At 35.9% G+C, this 26,289-nt stretch overlaps 2 protein-coding genes across 2 annotated transcripts in view; one reads left to right on the top strand and one right to left on the bottom strand.

The window, feature by feature from the left end:
* Positions 1–9,326, top strand: part of bmp6 (bone morphogenetic protein 6) — a 53,787-nt gene extending 44,461 nt beyond the window's left edge. Inside the window, exons 5-7 of the mRNA XM_051883010.1 lie at positions 5,808–5,884; positions 6,002–6,112; positions 6,231–9,326. Of these exons, the coding sequence (XP_051738970.1) occupies positions 5,808–5,884; positions 6,002–6,112; positions 6,231–6,380 (338 nt within the window). The 3' untranslated portion in view covers positions 6,381–9,326. The remainder of the gene's footprint in view (positions 1–5,807; positions 5,885–6,001; positions 6,113–6,230) is intronic.
* On the bottom strand, positions 8,238–25,984 carry txndc5 (thioredoxin domain containing 5). The gene is made up of 10 exons (XM_051883011.1): positions 25,695–25,984; positions 24,122–24,274; positions 23,057–23,162; positions 22,406–22,502; positions 20,113–20,228; positions 19,930–20,016; positions 16,983–17,132; positions 16,214–16,296; positions 13,207–13,336; positions 8,238–10,286 (listed from the first exon to the last, which is right to left on the bottom strand). Exons 1-10 carry the CDS (start codon positions 25,865–25,867, stop codon positions 10,164–10,166), a joined length of 1,218 nt encoding a protein of 405 aa, XP_051738971.1. The 5' UTR covers positions 25,868–25,984; the 3' UTR covers positions 8,238–10,163.
* Between the last annotated feature and the right edge of the window lie 305 nt (positions 25,985–26,289).

Below are 26,289 nucleotides of genomic sequence, written 5' to 3'. Positions count from 1 at the left end.
TCCGAAAAAGCATAGTGGGGGACACTTTAAAGAATCAGAATTGTTTAGTAGAAAATCAAATCAGAAACAGAATCATTAAATTCCTTATGACTGTCATCCCTACATATAAGGAGGCAGCGGTCTTCACTCGAGGGCCAGCGGAGGCCCACAGGACCCACTCACAGCAGTAACAGTGTGGCATTAAATTTTACAGGCAGGAAGAGAAGAGCTTTATGGGGTACCACAAATCTGGCCTTTACACTCAATGAAACTCCACACTAAATATCTGCTTTACTCCTAAAGAGCCATTGACTGTAAATATTGGCAGTAAATTAGCAAAAAAGGAAAGGCGGAGCTAAACAAAACTGGAGTGTGTGAATACAGTCTGAATTCAGTGTGTTAGTGGTGCATGTTTTGGCTCATGTTAAATACACAGATGCATCATATTTGGGTGAATCTCACAATAACTGTTCCAGGTTAAGAAATTATATTCTGCATGAAGATGAAGCCTGCTTCAGAACCATTACGATTTGTGTTTTCTTGACATTTCATGATAAATTCTCATGACTGTAATATGAAAAACTCTCTCGTTATAGCATTATACAGCAAGGGTTTTACTTTTGTGTTTTTAATTCTCATAATTCTCAATAATGATTACAGCCCAGACAAGATAGAAACAATGGCATATTAATATTATTGGTAGTAAGTACTGGTCCTAAAAATGGCTTTGTTATTTATGCAAATTAAAATACCTTTAGATTTTTGGGGAGAAATATGACCCAGAACTAAGTTTCATGAGATTAATCTATTTAAAAAGTGGATCAAAGAAGAAAAAGACCAATATTCCTCTTAAGAAATAGCAAAATGCTGTTTAAAATAGATGGAGTATAGCATGTCACAGCACCGGACATGTCAACTTCCCATATGTATGAGTTGTGTGTAACTGTGTCAAAATCTACCATTCTTGGGTTGTAGTTTGGCCTCATTCTCAGGCCTGTGGTTAGGTGTAGAACATTCTTGACTATAAATGTCACAGTTGGGGGTCTGTGTAAGACAGGTTCACTGCTCGGGATCAGAGAGGAAAGGGACCCCTGGGGGACCGACTAAAAGGCCACTCGGGAGAGCTCGGGGGCCACTCCTGCTGGCGGATTTATCTCAGTAAATATTTACCCTAGTCCTGCCAGACAGAGTGAGAGAAATACAAGAAGGGGTCTTACTTTGGGGGCTAAAGAAGGCCAGAGATTTCACACTGTATCTCAAGCTCCTATAGTTTAAACAGAACATATTTGAATTAATAATCTTTAGTCAATACTGAATATATTTATATTCTCTTTCAAATGTGAAAATTACCACAAACTACAACAATTTGTTATTGTTATTGCACCGGGGTAAAAAGTGCTTCTGATTTTTTGTTCTCCTCTAAACCACTAGACACTTGTCGCAGCACTTTCCAAAATGTCCTGTTGGGGTAAAAAGCGCCCCTGCTATTGGGGCTAAAGGCACAATAATTGACATAATAATAAATAGCTGGCTGACATTTTTTACATTTATTGGCATGACATAGTTATATTCAGATGGTTAATATAATTTATTCAGTTGGTTGAACATATTTAATGACAGTATATTTATTAAATACAATGACAGCTTTAAGACCAAGAAGCTTTTGCCAACTAGTTGCATCAGCAGTGGATTTTCAACAAACTTTCTCTTAAAGGAGAAAGTGGGAAACACCTTAGCTCTGGATGATTGTTGAGTGATTGATTAAGGATGACCTCAGAGATTTGTCTACACACTCACCATGTGGTTTCAGTTACAGCCTTGATTTCTACATTACTCATAGACAATCATGTTTTTAATGAAGGTAGTTTTTTTTTTTCGATGAATATATGTTTCTCCCATTTTATTAGAATCTGTTTAGTTCCTTTTGTAAATGTGTTTGTAAAGTGAACTGTCCAAAAACATTTTTAATTTGAAAGATTTTTGCTATTATCTTAAGAAAAGCTCTGTTTAGTTCCTGTCTATGAAGCCCCATTCCTTCCAAAAAACGCAACGTGCTCTGATTAGTCAGCTGAACCAGTGTGTTGTTATTGGTCAACCACTTTGTGTGAGCTTTGGAAATGTCACGCCCCTTACCATAACTGCAAGTTTCAACAAATTACTACCGCAACTCAACCATATGCCTTGGCAGGAATTATTTAAATGAGGAATATTGTGATGTGTATGTTCCCGGAAGAAAACTCAAGACTACAATCGAGGCATTTCAGGGAGTCCGGAAACAGTGCTTATTGATATAGAGAATAATTCCCTTTGTAGTGTACTTTGTGCCTACTAACTTAAAAAACCCAGGACCTCTTTAAGCTCATCATTAAACCAACATATGCACATTGGAAAAACATGCCTCTACCTACATTTTTGCAAAACTCCAAACATGTACCAAAACATTTGATTTGTCACTGTAGTTTCCAGCTGAAAAGAACACTTTAGGCAGTAAAACACCACCAACTTTTATTCCTTTTCACGCAAAATTATGATTACGGGGCAGATTAACAATTAATGAAGATTTATTTTTTCTGCAGTTCCTTGCACAATACTATGTTACGTGCTACCTGCAACAATGAACTTAATAAAACATCACCAGATTCATGTTCACCTGTTTCAGATAAAACTAAACATGGTTTTAGTGCCACTCACTGTACAGTTCACTTTAAAGTAGAACAAAACATGCAAGAGGCATTGTAACATCATCTTGCAGAAATGTTGCCACAGGCACATTTTTCCAATGAGCCTGAGTTGGATTAAACATTACCACCAGGTTTCTGACTGACTTGGATGTTGTTAATGTTGTTGAGCCCAGCTGGACTGTGATGCTGTGCGGAATTGCCAGGCTGGCTGAGTTGTAAATATTGTGTATATTCAGAAGAAAAGGGGCCTAAGCATCAAACCTTGGGGTACCCCAGTCATTAGCTAGTGTGATTTAGACACCTCCCCATGGTGGTTTCCATCTAATAGTGTTTCCTGCAAATGAGGAACCAATGTACAAACTCAGGGGAACAAATTTTGTGTGCAGTAAGCGAAATAAAGATTTGTTGTGTTAATCATATGTACATTATCAAAAGCATTAAACATTGATTGCGACAGGTGCATGTATTGTTTTTCTCAGCTGTATTATGTGACAGGTTTTCATTGTCATGTTGAATCAACATGTAATATTTTGTCTTGCGAGAGCAGTAAATTAAATTTACTTACATCATAATGTCATTACAGTAATGAATTACAGTATGGCTTCATTAGGGAGGCTTCAACAGCCTGTTTGAAAAGAAAACAAACAGTATAACAGGCAGTATGCTTTCAGACAGGGCAAAAGTGTGTTGTATATGGGTTTGGGGTGTAAGTTTGATCAAATCAATGAGGTGGCACCTCTTCTAACTACCTGTCTTGCATGGCATGTCTTGTCACTGTTTTGGTTAGAAGGATCTCTGGATGGCCAAAGTTCTGCTCTTTGGGGCGGGAACTCAAAAAAACAGGAAGGGATTGCAGCTGGCCTCAACTGATATCATAGTTTTCTCTCTCCTCTCCCACTCCACTGCACTTAGCAAAAATTACCAAAAAAAAAAAAAAATGTGTATGAGAACACCAGTGGAAAGAATGTGTCAGAGTTTGAATTCAGAGCAGGAGTCAGCGCCAGAGATGACCTTCCCCTTCAGAAAACCCAAACCTACCTGCTGCTAACACGTGGCTAGGTCACGGGGTGGAGCCGCTAAATAATTGAAATAAACTGTAAATGTTGCTGACAGCAACTGGTAAAGGACACATTGTGTTGCAAAGCAAATGTGTTGTGACATTAACAGGCTCACTTCAAATATTGTCTTTATTCTTGGTATTGAGACAAACTTTAAATGAAGAATTTCATTTGGTTGAAATTGGTTAAAAGTGCACCAAAGACCTTTCATGTGATTGGCAAGACTGGCCTTACTTGCCCTCATGTTCCAAATCTGTATGACTTTCTGCCGCACATGGAGCATGAAAGGAAATGTAAGGCTAAAAATAAAGCCTCATTCACCATTTATTTTCACTGTATGGAATAAAGATGCAATGAAGGTCAAAAGTGACTCTCATTCTGCAATTTGGATTCCAAATTCAGTCATACTCTACTCAGAATGGTTCATTTCAGGTGTGCTTTTGTGTTAGCACATCAAAATTAGTGTCTTTGTTTAAAGCACAACAAAAGATTATCAAAACATCATGATTTAAAATGAACTTTAAAAAAAAACTTTAATTTGACATTATTACAAAGTGCGCTTTTTAAAATTGTAAATAATTTTGTTAAGAAACATGAAAGTGGACTCTCTTTAAAGGATTATCTCACTTCAGAATTAAAATTTCCTGATAATTTACTCATCCGCATGTCATCCAAAATGTTTTTTGTCTTTCTTTTTTCAGTCGAAAATAAATTTTTTTGAGGAAAACATTCCAGGATTTTTCTTCATATAGTGGACTTCACCGGGGTACAACGGGTTGAAGGTCCAAATTGCAGTTTCAATGCAGCTTCAAAGGGCTCTACACGATCCCAGCCGAGGAATAAGGGTCTTGTCTAGCGAAACAATTTTCTAAAAAAAATAACAATTTATATACTTTTTTAACCACAAATGCTCGTCTTGCACTAGCTCTGAGATATGCCATGCATTACGTAATCATGTTGGAAAGGTCACATGTGACATAGTAGGGTCAAAAAAACGTCCGACATCGTTGTTTTACCTTTTTTTTGTAAAAGGCGTTTGACTCAGGGTACGTTTACACGACGATATGCTTAAAATGGGAGACGTTTTTCCTTTGGGTTTTCCGCGTACAGACGACACCATTGTCAAAACGATCTCCATTCATACAAATCCGTGAAAAGGACTAAAAACGCTGTATTCTGCTGGCAGGCCATTAGATGGCGATGAAACACTATAGACTGAACATGTAATACGCATGTGCATGATTCACAGATTCACGTTTTTGTTGTTTACACGGAGACCATTTTCAAAAACTTGCACTTTGAAACCCGTTTTCAAAAGTTTGTGTTTTCAGGCCACCAAAACGCCGTTGTCATGTAAATGAACGGCCAAAACGCATAAAAAGTTTCCCGTTTTTAGTTGAAAACAGTGTCGTGTAAATGGCCCCTCAGTCTTTGCACATTCGCTTTGTAGACACTGGATCGGTACTTCTGTCTCCGTCATGCGTGACCTTTCCAACGTCATTACACAATGCGTGACGCTTCAAAGAGCTAGTGCAAGACAAGCATTTGTGGTTAAAAAGAATATATTAAATATATATATATATATATATATATATATATATATATATATATATATATATATATATATTTTAAATGACTGATCGTTTCACTAGACAAGACCCTTATTCCTCGGCTGGGATCGTGTAGAGCCTTTTGAAGCTGCACTGAAACTGCAATTTGGACCTTCAACCCGTTGTACCCTGGTGAAGTCCACTATATGGAGAAAAATCCTGGAATGTTTTCCTCAAAAACCTTAATTTCGTTTCGACTGAAGAAAGAAAGACAAACATCTTGGATGATGGGTGGGTTAATTATCAGGAAATTTTAATTCTGAAGTGAACTAATCCTTTAAGTATAGTGAAAATATATTTTTAAAAATATACTTTTAAGATTGGAGGTAAACTACAACTGCACATTCAATACAATTAAACACACTTTTTTCTAGGGATCCATTTAAGACAAATTCACCATTAAAGTATAAAGCTAAATGTGTAGTATGTTATACTGTAACCTAGCATGTATTAATGTCTCTCTTCTCTGTGAATGGCAGATTACAACAGCAGTGATCAGAAGACTGCCTGCAGAAAGCATGAACTGTATGTAAGCTTCAGAGAACTGGGCTGGCAGGTAAAGATGAAGGACATGCATTTGCATATAAAATAACTGATGATTATAAATGTGTGTTGATTCTAGTTTAAGATTAGTGTAGGCAGCAATTTTAATTTTAAATATGTCTTTTGTCAGGACTGGATTATTGCACCTGAGGGCTACGCAGCAAACTACTGTGATGGAGAATGCTCTTTTCCCCTAAACGCCCATATGAATGCTACTAATCATGCTATAGTACAGACACTGGTGAGTCCTTCTTCATGAAATAAATACCAGCCCTAACAGAACAAGTATTTTTAAAAGTTTACTTCACAGCAGTAAGTTTATAAAAAAAAAATAAAATAAATCTTGCTCCCCTTTTCAGGTCCATCTGATGAATCCAGCGAACGTTCCAAAGCCATGTTGTGCTCCTACCAAACTACACGCGATCTCCGTGCTCTACTATGACGACAACTCCAATGTCATTCTGAAAAAATACAAGAACATGGTGGTGCGCTCATGTGGCTGCCACTGACACAGGGGACATGTACCCTCCTGCCCAACCGCTGCACCGCAGACACACAGACAAATGTGTGCAAGGACTGACAAAATGAAATAAGACAAGTGCTATGAACAAATGTAAGACAATGTCTCAACAGTGGATTCAGGTTTGCTGCTTCTCATCTTCACATACACACCCATTTCCCATATGACATTTCAGATCCTTCAAACTGCCAAGAGGATGTACATCTGAATCTACAGTATGAACAGAAAATGAACCCGATGTCTACATTCTAAAACAAAGACACAAAGAAAATGTCAATTATGAGCTAAAATGCAGTTACCAAATCTTTAAAGGGGTCACATCATACATAATATACAATATCTTCATTTTTTGAGGTCCACTTAAAATGCTACAAAAGCTTCACCAAAAGAGCCAAATTAGCTGTTCTAATACTATTTTCCATGGTCTCGTTGCCCCTTGGAATTAAACGGGATGTTTAGTTTGCTGCTGTGCCTTTAGACATCTTGTTCTACAGTCTTTATCTGTCTGATGTTTCATAGTTCCAGAACAAGTTGTTTTTGCAACTTTCAGGAACTTCCTCTCTAATATAAATAGACGATTTGAGTTCTGAAAGTTACAGTAGCTCTTTTATTTCAAAAGAAACTTTGGTTCCTTATATGACATGACCTCTTTAACATCTGAAGCTGTCCTGAAGCACAGAAATCAGAACAGGAAACTTTCGACTGTTTTGTGTATTTTTGATGAAGTCACTTGAACCCACAGGACTCTATTTTAGATCTCAAAAAAATCAAATTATTTTAAGTTTCTCAATATTTGCTCTGCAGTACCTGTGGTTTGCATTGGTGAGTCAGAGCGAGTGGTTATATACTTCAACAGAACTCAAAGAACGGAACCATTATGTTGCCGTTCCAAGAATGGAACTGTTTTTGATGCCGTCCGACACCACAGATCTATAATTTCCCTGGAACACCTGCACCTCGGATGGCTTGCATCCAAAACCTCCCACAAGACACAAGGACCTACGGATAATTTAAGGTTTTTCAGCAACAAAACCATATTCTATGCTAACTTCATCACATGGGCTGTAGATTTTCCACCACTTCATGTCAATATTTATTGTCAAACTTTTACTATGCAGCTATCCATCTTTTTTTTTTTTTTTTTTTTTTACTGTGAGCCGTTGAATGGTACAAAGCTCTCTCTGGACAGGCTACATATGTGTATTTTCATCATTGTAGCGATATCTTTTGTTTTGCCCTATTTAGTAGGTTGTGAACCTATAACCGTTTCCATTTTTTATACCAATACTGGAACCAAATAACTTCACAATATTTGGTTATGTTTATGGTTCCAGAAAGTCATCATTCTTCCACTGACATGAGTGGAACACTTCATAAATATGCTAATTTTAATGCTGTTTGCATTCCCATTAATCTCACTGCTATAGAGGCCAATAGAACCCTATGCCAACCAGCCAAACCTGGACTGCTTAGATCACAGTGACAGTGATCAAATCACTGGATGGCATTGGTTTTTACTGTTGGTTGCCAGTAGGCATTCCTACTCAGCTGCATCCAAATCTGGCCCCAAATCATAACACGTTTCCCCCAAGAATTGTTCTGTTGAAACAATCTGTTAACAGGCAGCTGAGAGTAGTAAAAGCAATAATTTTCCAAATATTGTCATTTTTTATGATACCTAATTATATCACATACCTCCTATAAACTGCTGTTTACATGTCTCAACCATATTTGGATGCTTGTGTGTAAATACTTGTACATTTTACTGTTTATTTATTGCTCCTTTTATGAATCATATACCACAGAGATCATATAACAAGAGTAAAGCAAAAAATTAAAACGGCTATTTTTGGAAAAAGACATTTTATTATGAATTTTGTCAATGTGCCTCTTTTTGTACAAAAAGCCCCAGGCAGTGTGTGTACCCCTCTCACACAGGACAAAAATACTGCGTTTTTCACCGAGGTCGGCCTTGACCATGTGCCTCCCATAAAGACTTCACTGAATATATGCGGTTTCTCTGATTGCTTTTCCCTTCCTTCTCTTTCAGATCCAGTAAAAGAGAAAAATAAACATCTCAGTGTGGGAACATTTAAAAGGAAAAATTACATTTGTTTAAATCAATGAAACCACTGGAGAGCATCAGAGCACACATACAAGTACTATCAGCGTTCTTCAAGCAATGACACCAGGCAACGAAGTATCTGAATTTCACCATCACAAAGTGGTTGACTGCATGTAAAAGCCATCAAGGCTGCATTACAGAGACAAAAACGAGAAATGACTCAAATTGTCAAAAAAACCCAAATCTAATCAAAAGAAAAATGACATGAGCTAAATAGTCACATCTATGGAAGCTTGTTTCCACCCTGGAATAAAAAAATAAAGGTAATTGAGACTTCACACAATTCAGACAGTTTATATCTCACAATTCTGGCTTTATAACAAGCAAAAGTGAGCTATAAAGTCAGAATTGTGAGATATAAACTCGCAATTGAGAAAAAAAAAAAGTTGCAATTATCTTTTAAATTTTTGTATCATTTTCTATATTTTTTTTTTATATTTTTCAATCTTTTTTCCCCCTCAGAATTGTTCTTCATAACTCGCAATTGCGTGTTTATATCACAATTCTGACATAACTCGCAATTGTGACTTTATATCACGTAATTCTGAGGGAAAAAAGTCAGAATTGTGAGATGTTAACTCGCAATTGTGAGAAAAAAAGTCACAATTATTTTTTTTATTCAGTGGCAGAAACAAGCTTCCATATACATCTGCAGAACAAACTTTTCTAAGAAAAAAAAAAAAAAAACATTTTTACTGTACCGCAACTTTACCGTTCACAACCTGTACTGTAATTCAAATTAAACCATTTTTCCATAAACTGTCACTATACAACAAATATTATCTATTCTGCATTGCTTCACTTTTCTGATCAGTTAGAAAATTACCAAAAATGCTTTATATAAATGGGAACTTATCTAGAAATGTGTCTAACCCACATGCCTCTGAGAGCACTAAAAAGATTTAGAAGACAAAATTAACCAAAGTAGTTAAGCAAATGGCCACCTTTCTGAGGAAAACAGCTTAAACAAGGCTGGTTTGCTGGTCATCAAGCTGGTAAGACTGGCCAGGTTTGATGGCCAACCATCCAAACCAGCTTGATCTTGGCTGATTTAAGCTGGTCTCCCAACTGGTCTAATAAACTACCTTAGTCTGGTTTATTTTACTTTAACCTCTGAACAGTACAACCAATTCACAAGATCACAACAAAAACACATTGAAACTCCAACTGAAAGACCATGTACAGGGTTCAAAGTGCTGTTTGTATCATAGTATTTTACATTGAATTGAGAAAAAGGGAAAAGACAACAGGTACATGTCATTCTTTTCTTTAGATGGTCTCCCTGAGGTAATTTGTTTAGTCTTAGTAGATATTCATAAACTAAGCTGAATTTCCTCATATAATTGACAAAATATGCACCTAAAACAATGTAATGATCTGAAATGAGGTGTCATTTTCTCTTATGCACAACTGTTACTTTCAAAGAGGAAGGGCAAAATCAAAGGTGTATGGTTGTATTTACTAATAATCTCATCAACTGGTTGAAATGAAATAATGTACATTCATATTTTATCATGTGGAAGATTGTCCTCACTTCAGCAGGTGTGGGACAGAAATGAAGAAAAAGCAGTCCTTCTGACAGTATAGTAAATGTAGATACTAGTGTTGTCTTGTAGAGGAACTGTGTGATGGAAAATGAGGGAGGAGTTACAGCTCATCTCTTGCTTGCTTCATGACAAAACTGTGTAAGCTCTCTAAGTCCCGCCCTCCATTATGCTCCTCCCCCTGTTCCCCCGCCCGGAACATCAGGAGTGTTGGGTATCCGCGCACCTACAGAGAACAATGATCAATTCAATAAATTTACATTCATTTAGATGTCCATTTAAAAATGGATCTAAGACAACTGCTCTGTTCAAAAATGTAGTGAGCTGCCCAGTTTTTTCAGTTTTCAGTTTAGTTCACCCAAAAATGATTATTTATGATTTGACGCCATATCAGCACCAATGGCTATATTAATGGCAATCAACAGCACCCGAAAATGAAATTTTTTTATTGGCCGATGCCTGTTCACGAGCAGCACGACGCATGCGTGTGATGCTGACGCAGGTGCCGGCCAATACTGAGCCGGCGTTCGGACGTAAACACAGAAGCGCTGAACTGTGTTCACTGCGTCAAATGTGTACGAGTCTGACAGGGTACAGAAGAAAGTGTTGAATAAAAGTCGTTATTTTTGTTTTCTTTTTGCGCAAAAAAGTATTCTCGTCACTTCATAAAATTAAGGTTGAACCACTGTAGTCACGTTGACTATTTTAACAATGTCTTTAATACCTTTCTAAACCTTGAAAGACGGTAATTACGTTGCTTTCTATGGGGGATAAAAAAAAAAAACAACAACCTTGGATTTCATCAAAAATATCTTAATTTGTGTTCCAAAGATGAACTAAGGTATTACGGGTGTGGAACAACATGAGGGTGAGTTATTTATGACACAAATTTCATTTTTGGGTGAACTAACCCTTTAAAAAAAAACAGGATAGGTTGACCAAATATAATAACTAAAAAGGACATTTGACATTGTGACTTTAACGAAAAGACTGTAAAAATGCTACTGTAAAAAAGAGTTAATTGGTTTACATTAGGGGTGCAACAGTTCTCGGTAAAAAAATAAAAAAATAAATCGAACCGTACCGTTCTCCACTTATGGTTCGGCACGCACTTGCACCGCGGTCCATCTCAAATGATGACGCATCTATAGGCTAATATGGTTTGTTTAAAATAGCAATGTGGAAAACAGACAGAGTTCAGATAATGTATGTTTCAGTCGATGGATGCGAATTCTGGCTTCCCAAAACGTTACAACAACGATAATCAAAAAGCATGGACAAAACAGTCACTCTTTGTAAACTTTGTTCAATGCGAGTGCCGTATGCTCTAATGTCCAGTTATTTACGCCGTCATCACCCGGGTGTTGATAGCGCGCGAGTGCAGGTGAGACCTGAACAGCACATGTTGCTATCTGTGTTTGAACTAAACTCATTTAAGCCGTGCTAATTTAAACATTCAAGAGCAAGACGTGAAAGAGAACTCGCGCGCACTGTGAGAAGATTTGTGTGTGCGCTCATCAGAAGCGCGCACACGCTTATTTCAGACAGCGCGCAAATACTGAGTTCTCTTTCAAGTCTTGCGCTTCAGCGGACAAATTCATACAAAAATTATGTCAACATGCCTGTCTTGGCGAGTATCCTAGCAAACATAGTCGGTTATGTCTTAAGTGAACGTATAATAAATAAGACAACGCATGTGTAACAGTATATGTACTGGATCGTGCATGTCTTAAAGGAAAAAAAACTATTCCTGCTCCCTGTGTTTTTAACGTTAAATCAAACAACAAATGACAAAGAAATCACTCACTGCTATTGACTGAATAGCTTTTGTAACTTCAATAATGATTCATCTTTATTTAATTTATACAGTGAAGATAATATGCAGTGTTATTTTATATTTGATTACTTTATCCATTTTCTGTACCTGAAAACTACTGTTAGATACCTGAAAAACACTGTTTATTTTATTTGGATATTTCCTCTATTGTATTTATTTGTGATGTTGCTTGTAGTTTGATTATTTATTCTTATTTTCTTTATTTTTATTTGACAGTAGTCCTATTTTCCCTGAACATAGCACATACCGAACCGTGACACTAAAACTGTGATACGAACTGAACCGTGAGCAATTTGAACCGTTGCACCCCTAGTTTACATAAAGTTTCCGTACTATATAAGGTGAATAACTGTAACAGATCTAATGGTACATTTAATTTAATTTTACGGTAAATACCGTTAAATTTACAGTTTCTGGAAGTGAAAAATAACAAGTCCTTGTATAATTTACAGTGAAAAACCGTAAATTGACATTCCCACTATTCCCTGCGTGACACTTCACATTTGATGTATTTTCGTTGAAAGAACTCTGTTTCTTCTTAGATTTTCTTAGTCTTTTCTAATCAGTTATGTGCATTAGGGTTTTATGTTACATCTAATGTTAAATTAATGTTTATCTCATTTTTAAAATTTCATGTGTGTTACCATGACGGTGTTTAGTGTTTGTGTGAATGACACTGTGTGCACCTTCTATATATTAGTATTGTTATTCTCAGCTTTTGGAAAAGCTGCTTGTGATTTTTGATACATCATGTGACTCATCACCACTGTGTTTGGTGGTTGCCAGTGTATTACAAAAGGTACAAAACAGATATTAGTACTTCAATAGGTTGGTAAATTAACATTATATCAGTTCATAAAATAAGTTTTTACACCATAAATTTAACAGATTTTTTTTTTTTTACAGTGTGTAAAATAAACCGTAATGAACTATAATTATTACAATAAAAACTTTTAAATTATACGGTTTTGAACTGTAAAATAGACAGTAAACTAAGTGCTGTCCCATAAAACCTAAAACGTTGCTACTGTATTTTTTACGGTAAAATTCTAGCAACCACAGCTGCAAATTTTTACCGTAAATTTTACGGGAATTTGTTTTTACAGTGGGAATGGAACTGAAACCTGTATAGAAATATTCCTGATAGACTGCACACAAGATTTTGAAACTGGCTAAAGAATGTCCTCATTCAAAAGATGACTTTCTACCACTAATATGAAGTTATGTCGACCCCATCCCTCAAACATCCACAATCCCTCCCCCAGCAGGCCCATGACTTTGTGTTCCAGACTGTATGAGCGGGACTCACAGAGAATCTGTTGCAGAGTGTTCTCTCCACTGTGCAGTCCACTTTAGCAATCTTCACATCAGTCAGACCAGGAAACTCCTTTTTAGATAGATCCTCCCAGGTAGGGGCCAGGTTCTTGCAGTGACCGCACCTTAAACACACGGACACATCGCGTGAGTCACTGAACGACAGAGGAAGAGCTCAGCCAATCAGGGACAGGCGGGTCTTTTAATCACCCACTAAGGAAGCGCTAAGATGATCAGAGGAACAGATAGGGGAGGGAAGCACACTGTGTACATGTGTGCGTGCATGGAAATATACACACACAAACATACACGTGTCTGTCATTGGGCGGGGCTTGGCAATAGAGCTCAACAAAAATAATCTCAATAATGTTTAGTCTTTTGACAACATTTGATTCATCTCTAAAAGAAAAAAAAAAAAAAGTTAAGTTCAATTAGAGGAACCACCCATTGAAACAAACAGCAATTGTGCAGTTTTAAAATGTTATCTAGTTGTATGTAATCTAGTTATTAAAAGTTTATTAAAAATAATAAATTAAAAAAAAAACCTGTTAACCAAAACTCTAAGAATGTATATGTGAATGTAACTGTTCAACAGTTTTAATACACAACTTTCAGCTAATTCAGAGAGACCATGGTATAAACAAAAATACATTCTCTGAAAACAACTCTTATCTAACAATATCTTGGGATGTTTTGCTTATGGATGACTTTCATTTGTAATATTACTTGGATATTTTAACTGTAAGAAACACACTTACTAAGAATTCATTTTTAGGAATGTACCCATTCATCCCTATATAGAACAGTGAGTTCTGGTCCTCTAATTTATTTTGATAAACGGCATGCCAAGAAAAGTGATTTTTCTATAACAGTGCCAAATGTTTCACTGTTAGTATCAATCCACTTGATCCTGCTTTGGCATTTTTTTTATTTTTATTTTTTAACTATTTTCATTGGCATAAATCATTGAAAGCTTTTTCTTGTTTAAAACCGGAATCACGATTCTCCTATGATTCTGAAGAGACAACTAAATAAGATAACATGTAATTTACTAGAGGTTCTGACAAAATGGTATTTAAAAAAAAAAAAAAAAAAAAAAATTATACACATCGGTTTGAATGAATGATTCCATGGCTGCATTTACACTGCAAGTCTTAATGCACAGATCCGATCTTTTGACCGTATCCGATTTTTTGGCCAGTGTGTTTACATTCACTTTAGACGCGATTGGTATCTGATATCTGTGTTTACATTAATTCCCACCCAAAATGATTGTCATTGATAGCTTTGCATGCACATGGCAGACCCTCGGGTTTTGAATGGCCGTGCTATTAAAATTATTTATATATTTCACGTCGGGTGGTCACGATTACCTGCCAGAATGGAGAAGTTAACAGCTGTCAGTGTCATGGATGTTTTGCATCGCAAATTCTGACTGAACGAATATAGACTGGAAAATAAAGGTAATTTGCGTTTATTTAATCTACAGTCATTAAATCTAGAATTCTGAAGGGAAATAAAGTAGCAGGTAATATTACATTTATTTGAATGAATGATAAAGAGAGAGCGAGCGAAGGAGAGAGCGTACATGAGAGAGTAGCCTACCCAGTGAAGCTTTTGGTTTATTAAAATATAACAAAAATAAAAAACACATGGCGGTCTTTTTTAAATTAACTGGGCAGAGGTTGAAATTCAGTTGCTGAATGTGTGTGTGCGCGTGTGCAATTTCTTTCAAGGAAAAAATAGACATATAAAGTTTCTACCTCAATAATAAAGCTGCGAATTTTTGTGCGAGTGCACACAGACACATCTGCTTCATAATACAACATTAAAGCTATCTTTTAGTAAGCAAATGTGTCGCCCTTGCCTTGTGGTGGCTTGGAATTCCAATGGGAATCAGATATGCGTGTTTAGACGTAGGTTGCATGTCCAGAGATCAGATATGTATCGGATTTAAAACCACATTTGGAAGTGGCTCAGATCGGATGCGAAAAACAAAAAACAAAATCGGATCTCGTGCGAATTTTTATGTTTACACGTGTGCAACTAATTCCGATCTGTGACAGATGTGAGCCAAAAAAAAAAAAAAAAAAAGTTTTTTGTGCCAGTGTAAACACAGCCAATTACTCTCTCATAAAGACTTCACTTGTTTCATTACTGGATGAAGGGTTTTCGAACAAATCTCTTGAATGATTCAATGACAAATACATTTTTTAACAGTCACTTGTCTCTACCTACTGGTGTAAAGTTGTAATGAAAATCTTTATTTGAAGAGTCAAGTTACTTTCAAAAGACTTGATACTGTAGACATCAGTGCTTTTATCCGAACAATAAACTTCCCAGTACTTCTGTGATACATGAACATTTGTTCATACCTATACAGATCTGAATGCTGTAATCAAACTTGTCAAAGATTTAATAGACATGGCCAAATCATTGTCATTTAGGAATAAGATCGCATGGGTGTTTGAATCAAGACCGCGATCTTTTAATGATTAATCCTTTAGCTCTAATCGCTTCTAAACTCTATTGCCATATTTGCTAACTGAATTTAAACCAAAGGCTACATCATGATACAGTCTTACTGCACAACTATAAAGCGTATGAAGATTAGTACAGTGTCGATACAGTTCCGGGTTATCGTCATTAACTATAGCTATTAAACAATTGTGTTAATTGAAAATCAAGCTGAAATTAAAATATTAGATGAAAAACTTATTTTAGTTAGTTGCTAAGGCAACATTTAAAATTGTTAACTTGAAATAAACCAGAACTGAAATAAAATATAAATCTTACACAAAGAGTAAAAAAACAAAACAAAAAAAACACTATAATAGTATATAAATTTGGATGCTGCTTAGGTTTTATATCAGAAACAACAACTGCTATAAATTAACTTTTTTTTTTTTTCCTTTTCAAATCAGCCAGCCCCACCAGCCACTAAACCAGACCACTGATAGGATACCAGTTGAAATGTCAAATGAGACCCTTCTAACACTTACCATGGGGCATAGAACTTGATGAAGGAGAGTCCTTTGGCAACTGTCTCATCAAAGTTGCTCTCAGTCAAGACCAGAACATTAGACTGAGAGACACAAAATGAAACATGTTTTAGTGGCAGCATATTTTGTATGCATTTAACTTATATTGTGTTCCTTGTCAACTAATAAGTTACACTAATAGCACAAAATACGTGTTACGAGGCATAGTATAAACCCTAGAGAAATCTCTACAGGTTATCCATATCCTGCTGAAGTTTAAATACCTCTCACTGGCAAGTTTCCTTAATTACAACACAAGAGTAAGGTCTCATCTCAAAGGCATCAACAAGTTTAACGTTTTACAATCTTTTAAAATTATCCTCAATCTGAAAAAAATGAAAACTGTGAAACAGAGCTCTTAAGGGAAGCTCTTTAGCCATCCAACAATTCCAGCCGGCCAGAATCCCTTTATAATAGACAAGCTTAGACAGGAAAGCCAATTAACAAAACAAAATAACAGCTCTTTAAGTTCCCCGCCCACCCCTTCCACTCCGGCCCACCAACCCAAGCGCACGCACACATGCACATTTGCATCAGCAGGAGGAAATAGCTGCTCTGCCCATAATTACTACCTCGGTTTCAAGATGCAGATTTGTGTCTACGGGCCAAAGTCTGCAGCTCGCTGTTCAAACATCTGCCCGCACATACAAACGAATCAAATCTCTGTGGTGCCAAGCAGGAAAACTGCAAACAAAACTAGTATTGTGCGAAAACTAAAACAGACACACACCTCTTGTTCATCAGGTTCAGCGCTGGGTGGGATTTCATGAGCATGCTCCTTCTCAATCACAGGTTCATCTTTAGATTCAGCAGCTTTCACGTGATTATCCACAAACTCTTTAAACGAGTCCAGATCGCGCTTCCCTCTGTACTGATCGATCTGAAAACATACATCATGTGCACAGCTTATTATTGTTTGGTGTAAACTGTAATTGTCAAGGTTTTGAGGGCATTGCTAAGTGATATGTGACATTCTGGGCCCTCATTTATCAACGGTGCGTACGGACAGATTTGTGCGTAATGAGTGCGTAAGAACAGTTTCACGCAAAGTGTGGGATTCACCAACTTGTACTTATACGTAGAAATGTGTGTAAATATAAGCACACCTCCGAGCATGCTTACGCAGAGAATCTAGTTGTAGAATAGCGACACTACACATAAAAAGCATTTAAGAGTGTCACAGTAAGCAATCCACATATGTCCTGCGTTTCCTATAATTATAAAACACTCAATTTATAATTTGTCTAGTTTTAAACATGGTGCGTAATTGGTGTCAAACCCTATGAAAGACAGCTGTGAAAAATGTTTGTCCCAGTGCAATGGCTTATCTTGCGTTATTGGAAGATTTGGCAGAGAGCGCGTTTTCCAAGATCGTGCCAATCTGCTTGGCTAGAGCACAGAGTCCTCCCTGTCATTACTGCGGTGAGAAAAAAAAAAATACAAATCACGTGATTGTTAAAGGGAAGTGTTGTCACCATATATGGTTAATTGGAGGCGTTTCCGAATGCTATGACTGTGAACGTGAACGAGCAGGGTACTTACGCACATGTGGGATTTATCAACGATGATTGCTTACTAATGTGCGTAAGCACTGCATGCACACATTTGATAAATGCGGATTTTCTTGTACTTAGGCACATTCTAAATTTTATTCATAGGACAAAATATAGAACCTTTTCTACGCACTGTTGATAAATAAGGGCCCTGGTCTCTAAATATGGAGTGAGTGACTCCAACACAAGTCCATGGGATTATTTTTTAAATAATAGCTTATTTGTTATCAGGTAAAAATCGTAGAAATCGCAGGAAAGTAACTGAATATCTGAAAATCTGGGAAAAAAAAAAAAAAAAAAAAAAAAAAAAAAAAAAAAAAAAAAGGGGAACTGCTTAAGAACATAAAAAAGAACATAAAAAAAACTAATATATATATAAAAATCTAATTATATATATATATAAAAATCTAATTATATATATATATATATATATATATATATATATATATATATATATGGTACAACGGGGCTAATGTGTTTTTCACTACTCTCGAAGTATATGATTGACAAAAAAAAAATGTTTGTATTGAACATTGATGGAGCAACAGATTTTGTGTGAAAACAAATCATAAAAGTGGTTCATTTTGTTAAAAAATGAGGAGGGCGTAGTAGGCTCCCCAGCATGGAGCAAAAGTAGAAATACTTTATCTAAAATAATATGTTTTTAATAATGTCTAGGTTAATACTTGTTCAAAAGAATCACTTTAGCAAAGTTTGTACTATTTTCTGTTTATTCTGATAAATAAAATAATTTATTTTTGTTCAATAAATATACTGTCATTAAAATATGTTACTTTAAAAAATATATTGTAAAAATACAGAAACAAAATTCTGAAAGCATTGAAGGAGATCCCATAATTAATATAGATTTACAGTAATAACAATAAATATTTTATTATATGATATGATTAATATCATATTTCAAAAGAAAATCATTAAAAAGAATGAAGTATGTACAATATTTTTATGTTAAAATTAATTCTCTTAGCCCAGTTTATTGTTCAATGACAACTATTAGAATGCCATTTATGGGTTAATTTCCCCCAAAAGTGTAAACATTGAGCCCTCCAGGGACCATCATAACATTGAGAGAGGTCGGCTCATCTCTTGAGTTTGGGGCATGGCTACTGTAGCAGGCAGAGCCAGAGGGTGTTTAGCTAGTGTGGGACCATGACTGAGGCATTACATACAAATACATTTAGCTTCGGATACAGAAGTGCAGGCCAAGTTCCTTCAAAGATTAAACAGGTCATGAACATCAAAACGAACGGGGCATTGCGATGAATGCATTGCTTCAATACAACATCATCACGCAACCATTCAGTTTATAATGTTTACTTTGATGTGTCCAGTGTAGACAGCCTCAAAATTGGTGCGTCATGTCACAAAAAAAAAAAAAAAAAAGCTTAACAGACATTCGCGGTCGCTCTAGACAGAGTGTTCACCTACTCAATTGCTTACTCATGACACATAGCAACACAGCTAAAAGTATTCCTAATATGTTGGTCCTTTTATTGAAAGTAGCCTAGTAACCTGTTGAGACATGCCTTTACAAGCACCTGTAAGAGCTGTGATTGTGATGTTTGAGTTGGGGGAGGCACGATGCACGAAAGGGGCGTTTGCAATATATGCTTTATTTTGTAAATCAGCTAGGTGCTACTAGTGTCGCAGAAACTACATACTTCACCTTTAAATAAATGCTGTACTTTAAAACTTTATATTCAAAGAATTCTGAAAAAAAAAAAAAAAAAAAAAAAAAAAAAATCCACAAACGGTTTTCAGCATTTTTAATTAGAAAGGTTAGAAAGCATATTATATTGATTTCTGAAGGACCGTGTGACACTGAAGACTGGAGTAATGGCTGTTGAAAATTCAGCTTTGCCATCATGGAAATAAATAATTTAAAATATATAAAAATGGAACAGTAATTTTAAAAATAAATAATTTCACAATATTACTGTTTTTACTGTATTTTTAAACAAATAAATGCAGCCTTGGTATATTTAAAAGATACCTCTTAAAAAAAAAAAAAAAAAAAAAAAAAAAAAAAAAACCTTTTGAATAGTAATATTCATACACATTAATGTACATCTTAAGAAATTAAGCCATACTAGAAGTCCTTACCTTCTCTCCATCACTGAAGAACAGCAACGTGGGATAACCACGAACCTGATTTTCTGAACACACTTCATAATGCTGTGTGCAATCCACCTTTAGCATGCAAAAAAAATAAAAAATAAAAATAATCAGAAAACAGCAATTTACAATGTAGAAAAAAAAGATTGAAACCATGATGGCCTCTCTCACCTTGCCGATCTTGATGCTGTCTGAATGCTCAAAGCTGGTGGCGAGCTGTTCCCATGTTGGAGCCATGGCTTTGCAGTGCCCACACCACGGTGCATAAAACTTCACAAAGTGAGAACCTGCAGAGGACAACGGCAGGGTTACAAACTCAAAATCCATGAAGCAAGATCCATGTCTCAAGTAGAATAGCAACAAAATGTTTTGCAAAAAGACATACAGCAAAATAGACTTACATTTTTTTTTTACCTTATTGGAATCAAAACTGGGCTTGATCAGAATCACTAAAATTCAACTGATACCTTCCTCCCCCTACTCAACAGTCATGCCACCCACAACCATATTATGTTACAGAGCTATTTTTCAACTGAAATGCATAATGTATACACAGTACAGTCCTGAATGTGGAAGTATATCGACTTAAGCATTACACAAATGACTGCACAGTAAATGATGTAAAAGAAAAACTTGGTGAGCACCACATTAGTTTTAGCAACATCTTTTATGAATCAATTATACAGTGTTGGTTTGTTGGGCAGAGGAAAACTGGCCCCCCGACTGAGCCTGGTGACCCAAGGTTTTTTTTTCTCCATTCTCCAGTCACCTCTGGCTTGCTTAGTTGGGAACACTTAATATTCAACAAAAATTATTGATCTGACTGTACTGACGCTATTGTATGCGAACTGAACTGAGCTGGATGACGACATCACTGTTTTCTCCAAAGCTGCTGTATAGATAAACTAAATTAATGATTTTTACAAACTGGAACTTAATCAACACTGAACTTAATCAACACTAAAGCTGGACAATGACACTATTTTCTTCTAGAGCTGCTGTACAGCCAAAACAAACTTTGTTGCATTATTTTCTTGTTATCACTGCAAAGCTGCTTTGAAACAATCTGTATTGTAAAAAGCGCTATATAAATAAAGGTGACTTGACTTGTGCTTCCAATATCTGAAAGTGGGAAACATAAAAAGCTCTGTCAAAGCCAGAGCATCATTTCCTGCCTCTCCTCAAAACAGGAATCAGTTATTTGTTTAACGGACGGAACAAGTAGCATAAAAGGGGTGAGAAAAGGGCTGAAACTGTACCAAAGCCAAGACCATAATTTATCTTTACTGCCAAAGTAATCGTCATAAAAAGAAAATTATTCGGAACAACAGAAGCCCAATTAAAATCCTGATGATTTTTCAATGAATCTTTGGAAAACCAGGTGATATTACCTTCTAAAGCCATGCAAAATGTTTGAAAAATATATAATATAAATCAAAATTGTATAAGAATTAAAACTGTATAAGAAATACTGATCATGCATCATCAAAACTTATATTTTAAATGCTAAGAAAAGAAGAGAGTGACTAACCAGTTGTTTCTGATTACTAGATAACTTGAGATAAAATATATAGCGTAATAACGTTTTCATAATTTCACATTCCATGTGTGCTGGTTATCTATTGGCAGGGAAATAGAGACCTTTGTTTGAATGCTTTACTCTCCAGGTGACGAATTTGTACCTTCACAGTCATATAGTTGTAAAGGGCAGAAAATGTGATAATATATAAAAGGGACAAATGCAAAATCCTTTCTACATAATGTAATACAACCACTATTCATTATTTAAAAAAGTTGATGCAATGTAGTGGCATCATAACATCATAAATTCTGTCATCATTTTCTCACCCTTATGTCATTCCAAACCCATAAAACTTCAGTTAATCTTTGAAACACAAATTAGGATATTATTTAATGAAACCTTAAAGGTTTCTGTCCCTCAGTGGAAGGTCCAGGTAACTAAAACTTAAATTAAAAAAGGATATAAAAGCATAGTAAAATTAATCCATGTGAATCAAGCTGTTTAATCAAAGTCTTGGAAGTGATACAATTGCTTTATATGATGAATATAAAGCAATTTTATTCACATATAAACATTGATCAAATTACATACATAGCCACAACAAACATAGTCAAAGGAAGCTCAAACATGCGGGTCACGCTCAAGAACAAACCGAATTGGTTCTTGTACATCAAGAACGCACATTTGAGCTTCCAAAACAGCCTGAATGATGTGGATTATTTTTATGTCTATCAATGAATGGACAGAAAATTATTTTGTTTATCTTTAGAGCACAAATAAAGATTATGACAGAATGTTCATTTTTTTGAGTGAATTATCCTTTTGACTAATATAATACTGTAAGATATACCATTACAATTTGTAATGCAACTGTAAGGATACACTCTAAATATATAATCTTTTTTTAAAGGGTGTATATACAGACTTGTTGTGGGCTACTACCTTTAGAGATGTGTGATTTGAAGTTTGTGGCTGTGAGTTCATACAGGCCCTGTTTGGGTTCAGGAACTTTGGGTGGCTCAGGTTCACTCTGGGGCTCCTGGAAAATAAAGACAAAATAAGAACAAGTGTTGTAATAGTGTGACATTTTAGAATTATGGCCAGTTTACACCAAGAACTATGACTATAAAGGTAACTATAACAATAACACACCAGAGAACAAGTACCATTCTGTTTATTCTAACCCCTCTGGTTATACTCCCACCGCACCGAGTGGGATTCAAACTGGCGTTTCCGGCATGGGAGGTGGCCGCGCTAACAAGGACGCTAAAGACCCCAGCCTCTAGAGTCAGTCACTAGTGCACGCCACCTATTGAGGCCAGAGGAGTGAGGTTTACTCACACAGCTCTTACTAGCTGGCTCCCATTACACTCAACCCCATCTGGGTCATGGCACCAATGTAACCTCTACGGTTCTACTCGCACCGCTCCAAGCAAGACTCGAACCAGCGTCTCTGGCATGGAAGGCAGGTGTGCTAACAAGGATGCTTAAATTAATTAATTAAAATGAATTAAAATTGAATTAATTGAATCATTGTCATTTGCTATTGCTGTGATCTCATGTGAGCGACAGTTATCAGTTTTGTGATCTTACTTCAGGTTCCTCCTGCAGGGTTTTCAGCATCCAGCTCTCCAGGGCCTGCAGGTCTCTTGGGCCCTGGTACTTCACAGCCTCCTGCTCAGGTTTAAACAGCTTCAGACTGTAACACAACAAAGTTAATCAGTCAAGGAGTAATCAAACCTTATTTAACTTTTACCTGAAGCACATGACCGTCAAGTCAGGTGATTATAAATCATGCATATAAACATCTCTCTCACACACACACACACATCATGTCACCTTTATTTATATAGCGCTTTATACAATGCAGATTGTTTCAAAGCAGCTTAAAGGTATAAACAATAAATGCTGATCAGCAATCATAAACAGAAGCTCAACCGTACTTGCTTGATGCGCAAGAACAAACTTCATTGGTTCTTATGGAAGCTCAAACGTGCTGCTTAACACACGAGAATAAACCTCACTGGTTCTCACACGTCAAGCAAGCATGCTTGAGCTTCCGTTTACCAAATCTGATGTGTACGTTGATAAATGTTTATATGTGAATAAAAGCCTAAATTAAATCTGTTCATCATATAAAGAGATTCTGTCTCTTCAGAAAATTTGGATTAAACCGCTCAATTCACATGGATTAGTTTTATGATCTCTTTATGAACTTTTTGAAGCGTCAAAGTGGTAGTTGCGTAGACGGTCATTTTATTTCATTAAAATATCTTCATTTGTTTTCCGAAGATGACCAAAAATCTTACGGGTTTGGAAGAACATGAGGGTGAGTAAATGACAGAATTTTCATTTTTGGTTAAACTAACCCTTTAACAGTGATAAACAGGAAATAATGGTCAAAGCAAACAGAATTCAATTCTGCTGTAAAGCAGCTCTTTAAAAAAAAAAAAAAAAAAAAAAAAAAAAAAAAAAAAAAAGTGTCAATTCAGCTGAAGTCAGTTCAGTGTTAATTCAGTGTAAAGTTCAAAGTAGACTACACAACATCTGAATAATTTTTACTCTCATTCTGTGGGTGTAACATCTCAAAATTTATTTTTTTGTTCGAGGACCATGATGTGTAATAACATACAGTACTAAAGGTGCAATAATGCTTACGTTGGGTATCCACGGATCCCATGTTCACTGGAGCAAAACTTAGTGTCTTTTGTGCAGTCGACTTTCACAACATACACTGGTGGATCCTCCATATTGTTATATTTCTCTGCCAGCTCATTCCACGTACCCTGCAGCCTCTGACAATGACCACACCTGCACAGAACAAATACATTCAAACACTTAGCATACTATTTAATATTACATTACATATTATTCTGTCACATTTTACAAAAGTTTCACAACATGAGAGAGCAATGGGCCATAACTAAAGTAACTTTTTAAATCTGCTAAAGTTTTAAGTTCACTGGTCAAGTAAAAGGAATTTGCCTTGCGTGTGAATCACTCAAGTTAAAACAAATATATTTATAATTTAAATGTACATACAATAAAGTACAATAAAATACAGAACACAGACGGAAGAACACCAAGAGAATAGAATATTGATAAAATCAAGAAAATGTTTAGTAGTACCTTCCAATTGGATGCCTAAAGCCTTATGCAACAAGCTTGTGGTAAAAAATTAATTAATTTTGGGAAGAAGAAAGCAATAGTAATAGTACTTGCCAAACACCATTAATTAAAATGAAGGACAAGCTGTTTATTGCTGTTTATAGTTTGGAATCAATGATTGTGTCTGTAATGTGTATAAAAAAAAGAAAAAAGAAAAAGTAATGTGGCTTTTCGGATTAAATACCATCAAAGGTGCTGTAAAGAATAACATGGTAATACCGTTGTACGTTTCTCAAAAGCATGGTAATCTTACGTCCAGAAGAAGCCAACAACAGCATGGTATGATATTAACATGATCAATGCTCATACAGTATGGTGTACTGAGGGGGTACCATAGTAAAGTGAGGGTATAGCATGGTAAAACTATGGTACTATACATATACAATGGTACCAAAATGCAAGCATCATAGAATTTATATACTCCAAAGCACTTCAAAGAATTCAATGGCACTAACAAACATGATCAAAACAAAAATGTATTTTTGGTGTTTTTTTGTGTGTGTGTGTGTGTGTGTGTGTGTGTGTGTGTGTGTGTTTTCTGAGAGGCATGGCCTTGTATTTGTTAGTGAAATTGAGAAAAAAAAAAAAAAAAAAAGAACTAAAAAACAACAACATGATATTACCATAATACCACCCAAAAATGAACCCTAGTATTACCAATGCACATTTTTAAAACACCATGGTACTTTTTTTGTAAGAGGAAGTGATTTCTGATGTCATGGCTGTTCATGCTCTGCCACGTACACTAAAACTTTATGACTGCAGGAATTTAAACTTTTCACCAAAGTCCATTATCATCATCACTCTATATCAAAAATCTGTGCATTGTGTATCTATATCATCTTGAATTAGAACCTTTACATCCACTTCATTCATTCCATTTTTTTTTTTTTTTTTTTTTTTTTAACATGAGCGTAGATTAAAGTGGCTAATGGACTTAGTCACTTCAAACATCGCAGCAATTCAACCCAGAACTAACACAACGACGCGGACCTCAACACATTTATCACTTTATGTATATCTTAATATAATGAAAATGTTTGTTGAAGGTGTTCAGTTTTACCAGGGCGCGTAGAACATGACGAAGTGTGGAGCAGTAGAGACGGCATCATTAAACATCTCCACCGTGTATGTGTGTTTGGCGTGCTCATCCTCTTCTGTATCATTATCACAGCTTATCCAACTGCATAACAACGCCAGATAAATAAAACTCGTTAAAAACGGCGTCATGTTCATAACTGAGCAGGCCTGTGAAAATGAAACGGAGCTGTGAGTTTAAATGAGTGTGTGAGTGAGGGTGCCGCTAGCAGACAAAGCTGATCTGTATAACATCCTAACAAACGTCAGCAGGTCTGTGTTGACGAGCCGTATGATGTGTAGATTTGAGGACTGCGCAGGCGCACTTATCGATGCTGCGCATCCGGGGCACCGGTGTACGGAGGCTCATAAGAGCCATGCGTTTTTTATTACTGTTATTTCGAGATCAAGAAACTGTTTTTTTTTTTTTTTTTTTTCTTCACTTAAGAAAAATCATTTACCTCACCCTTATTCACTATAGTGTTCTATTCTGGTACTTAAAAATCCTAAAAAAAAAAAAAAATCTTATTGAAAACAGTACAGAAAACAGTACCCTAAATTCACAATAAAAAAAAAAATCT

The sequence above is a fragment of the Ctenopharyngodon idella genome, chromosome 23, assembly GCF_019924925.1.
Source record: "Ctenopharyngodon idella isolate HZGC_01 chromosome 23, HZGC01, whole genome shotgun sequence".
In the NCBI taxonomy this organism is placed as follows: Eukaryota; Metazoa; Chordata; class Actinopteri; order Cypriniformes; family Xenocyprididae; genus Ctenopharyngodon; species Ctenopharyngodon idella.
Note: the sequence above shows the minus strand (reverse complement) of the source record. Positions and strands in the feature narration are given on the sequence as shown.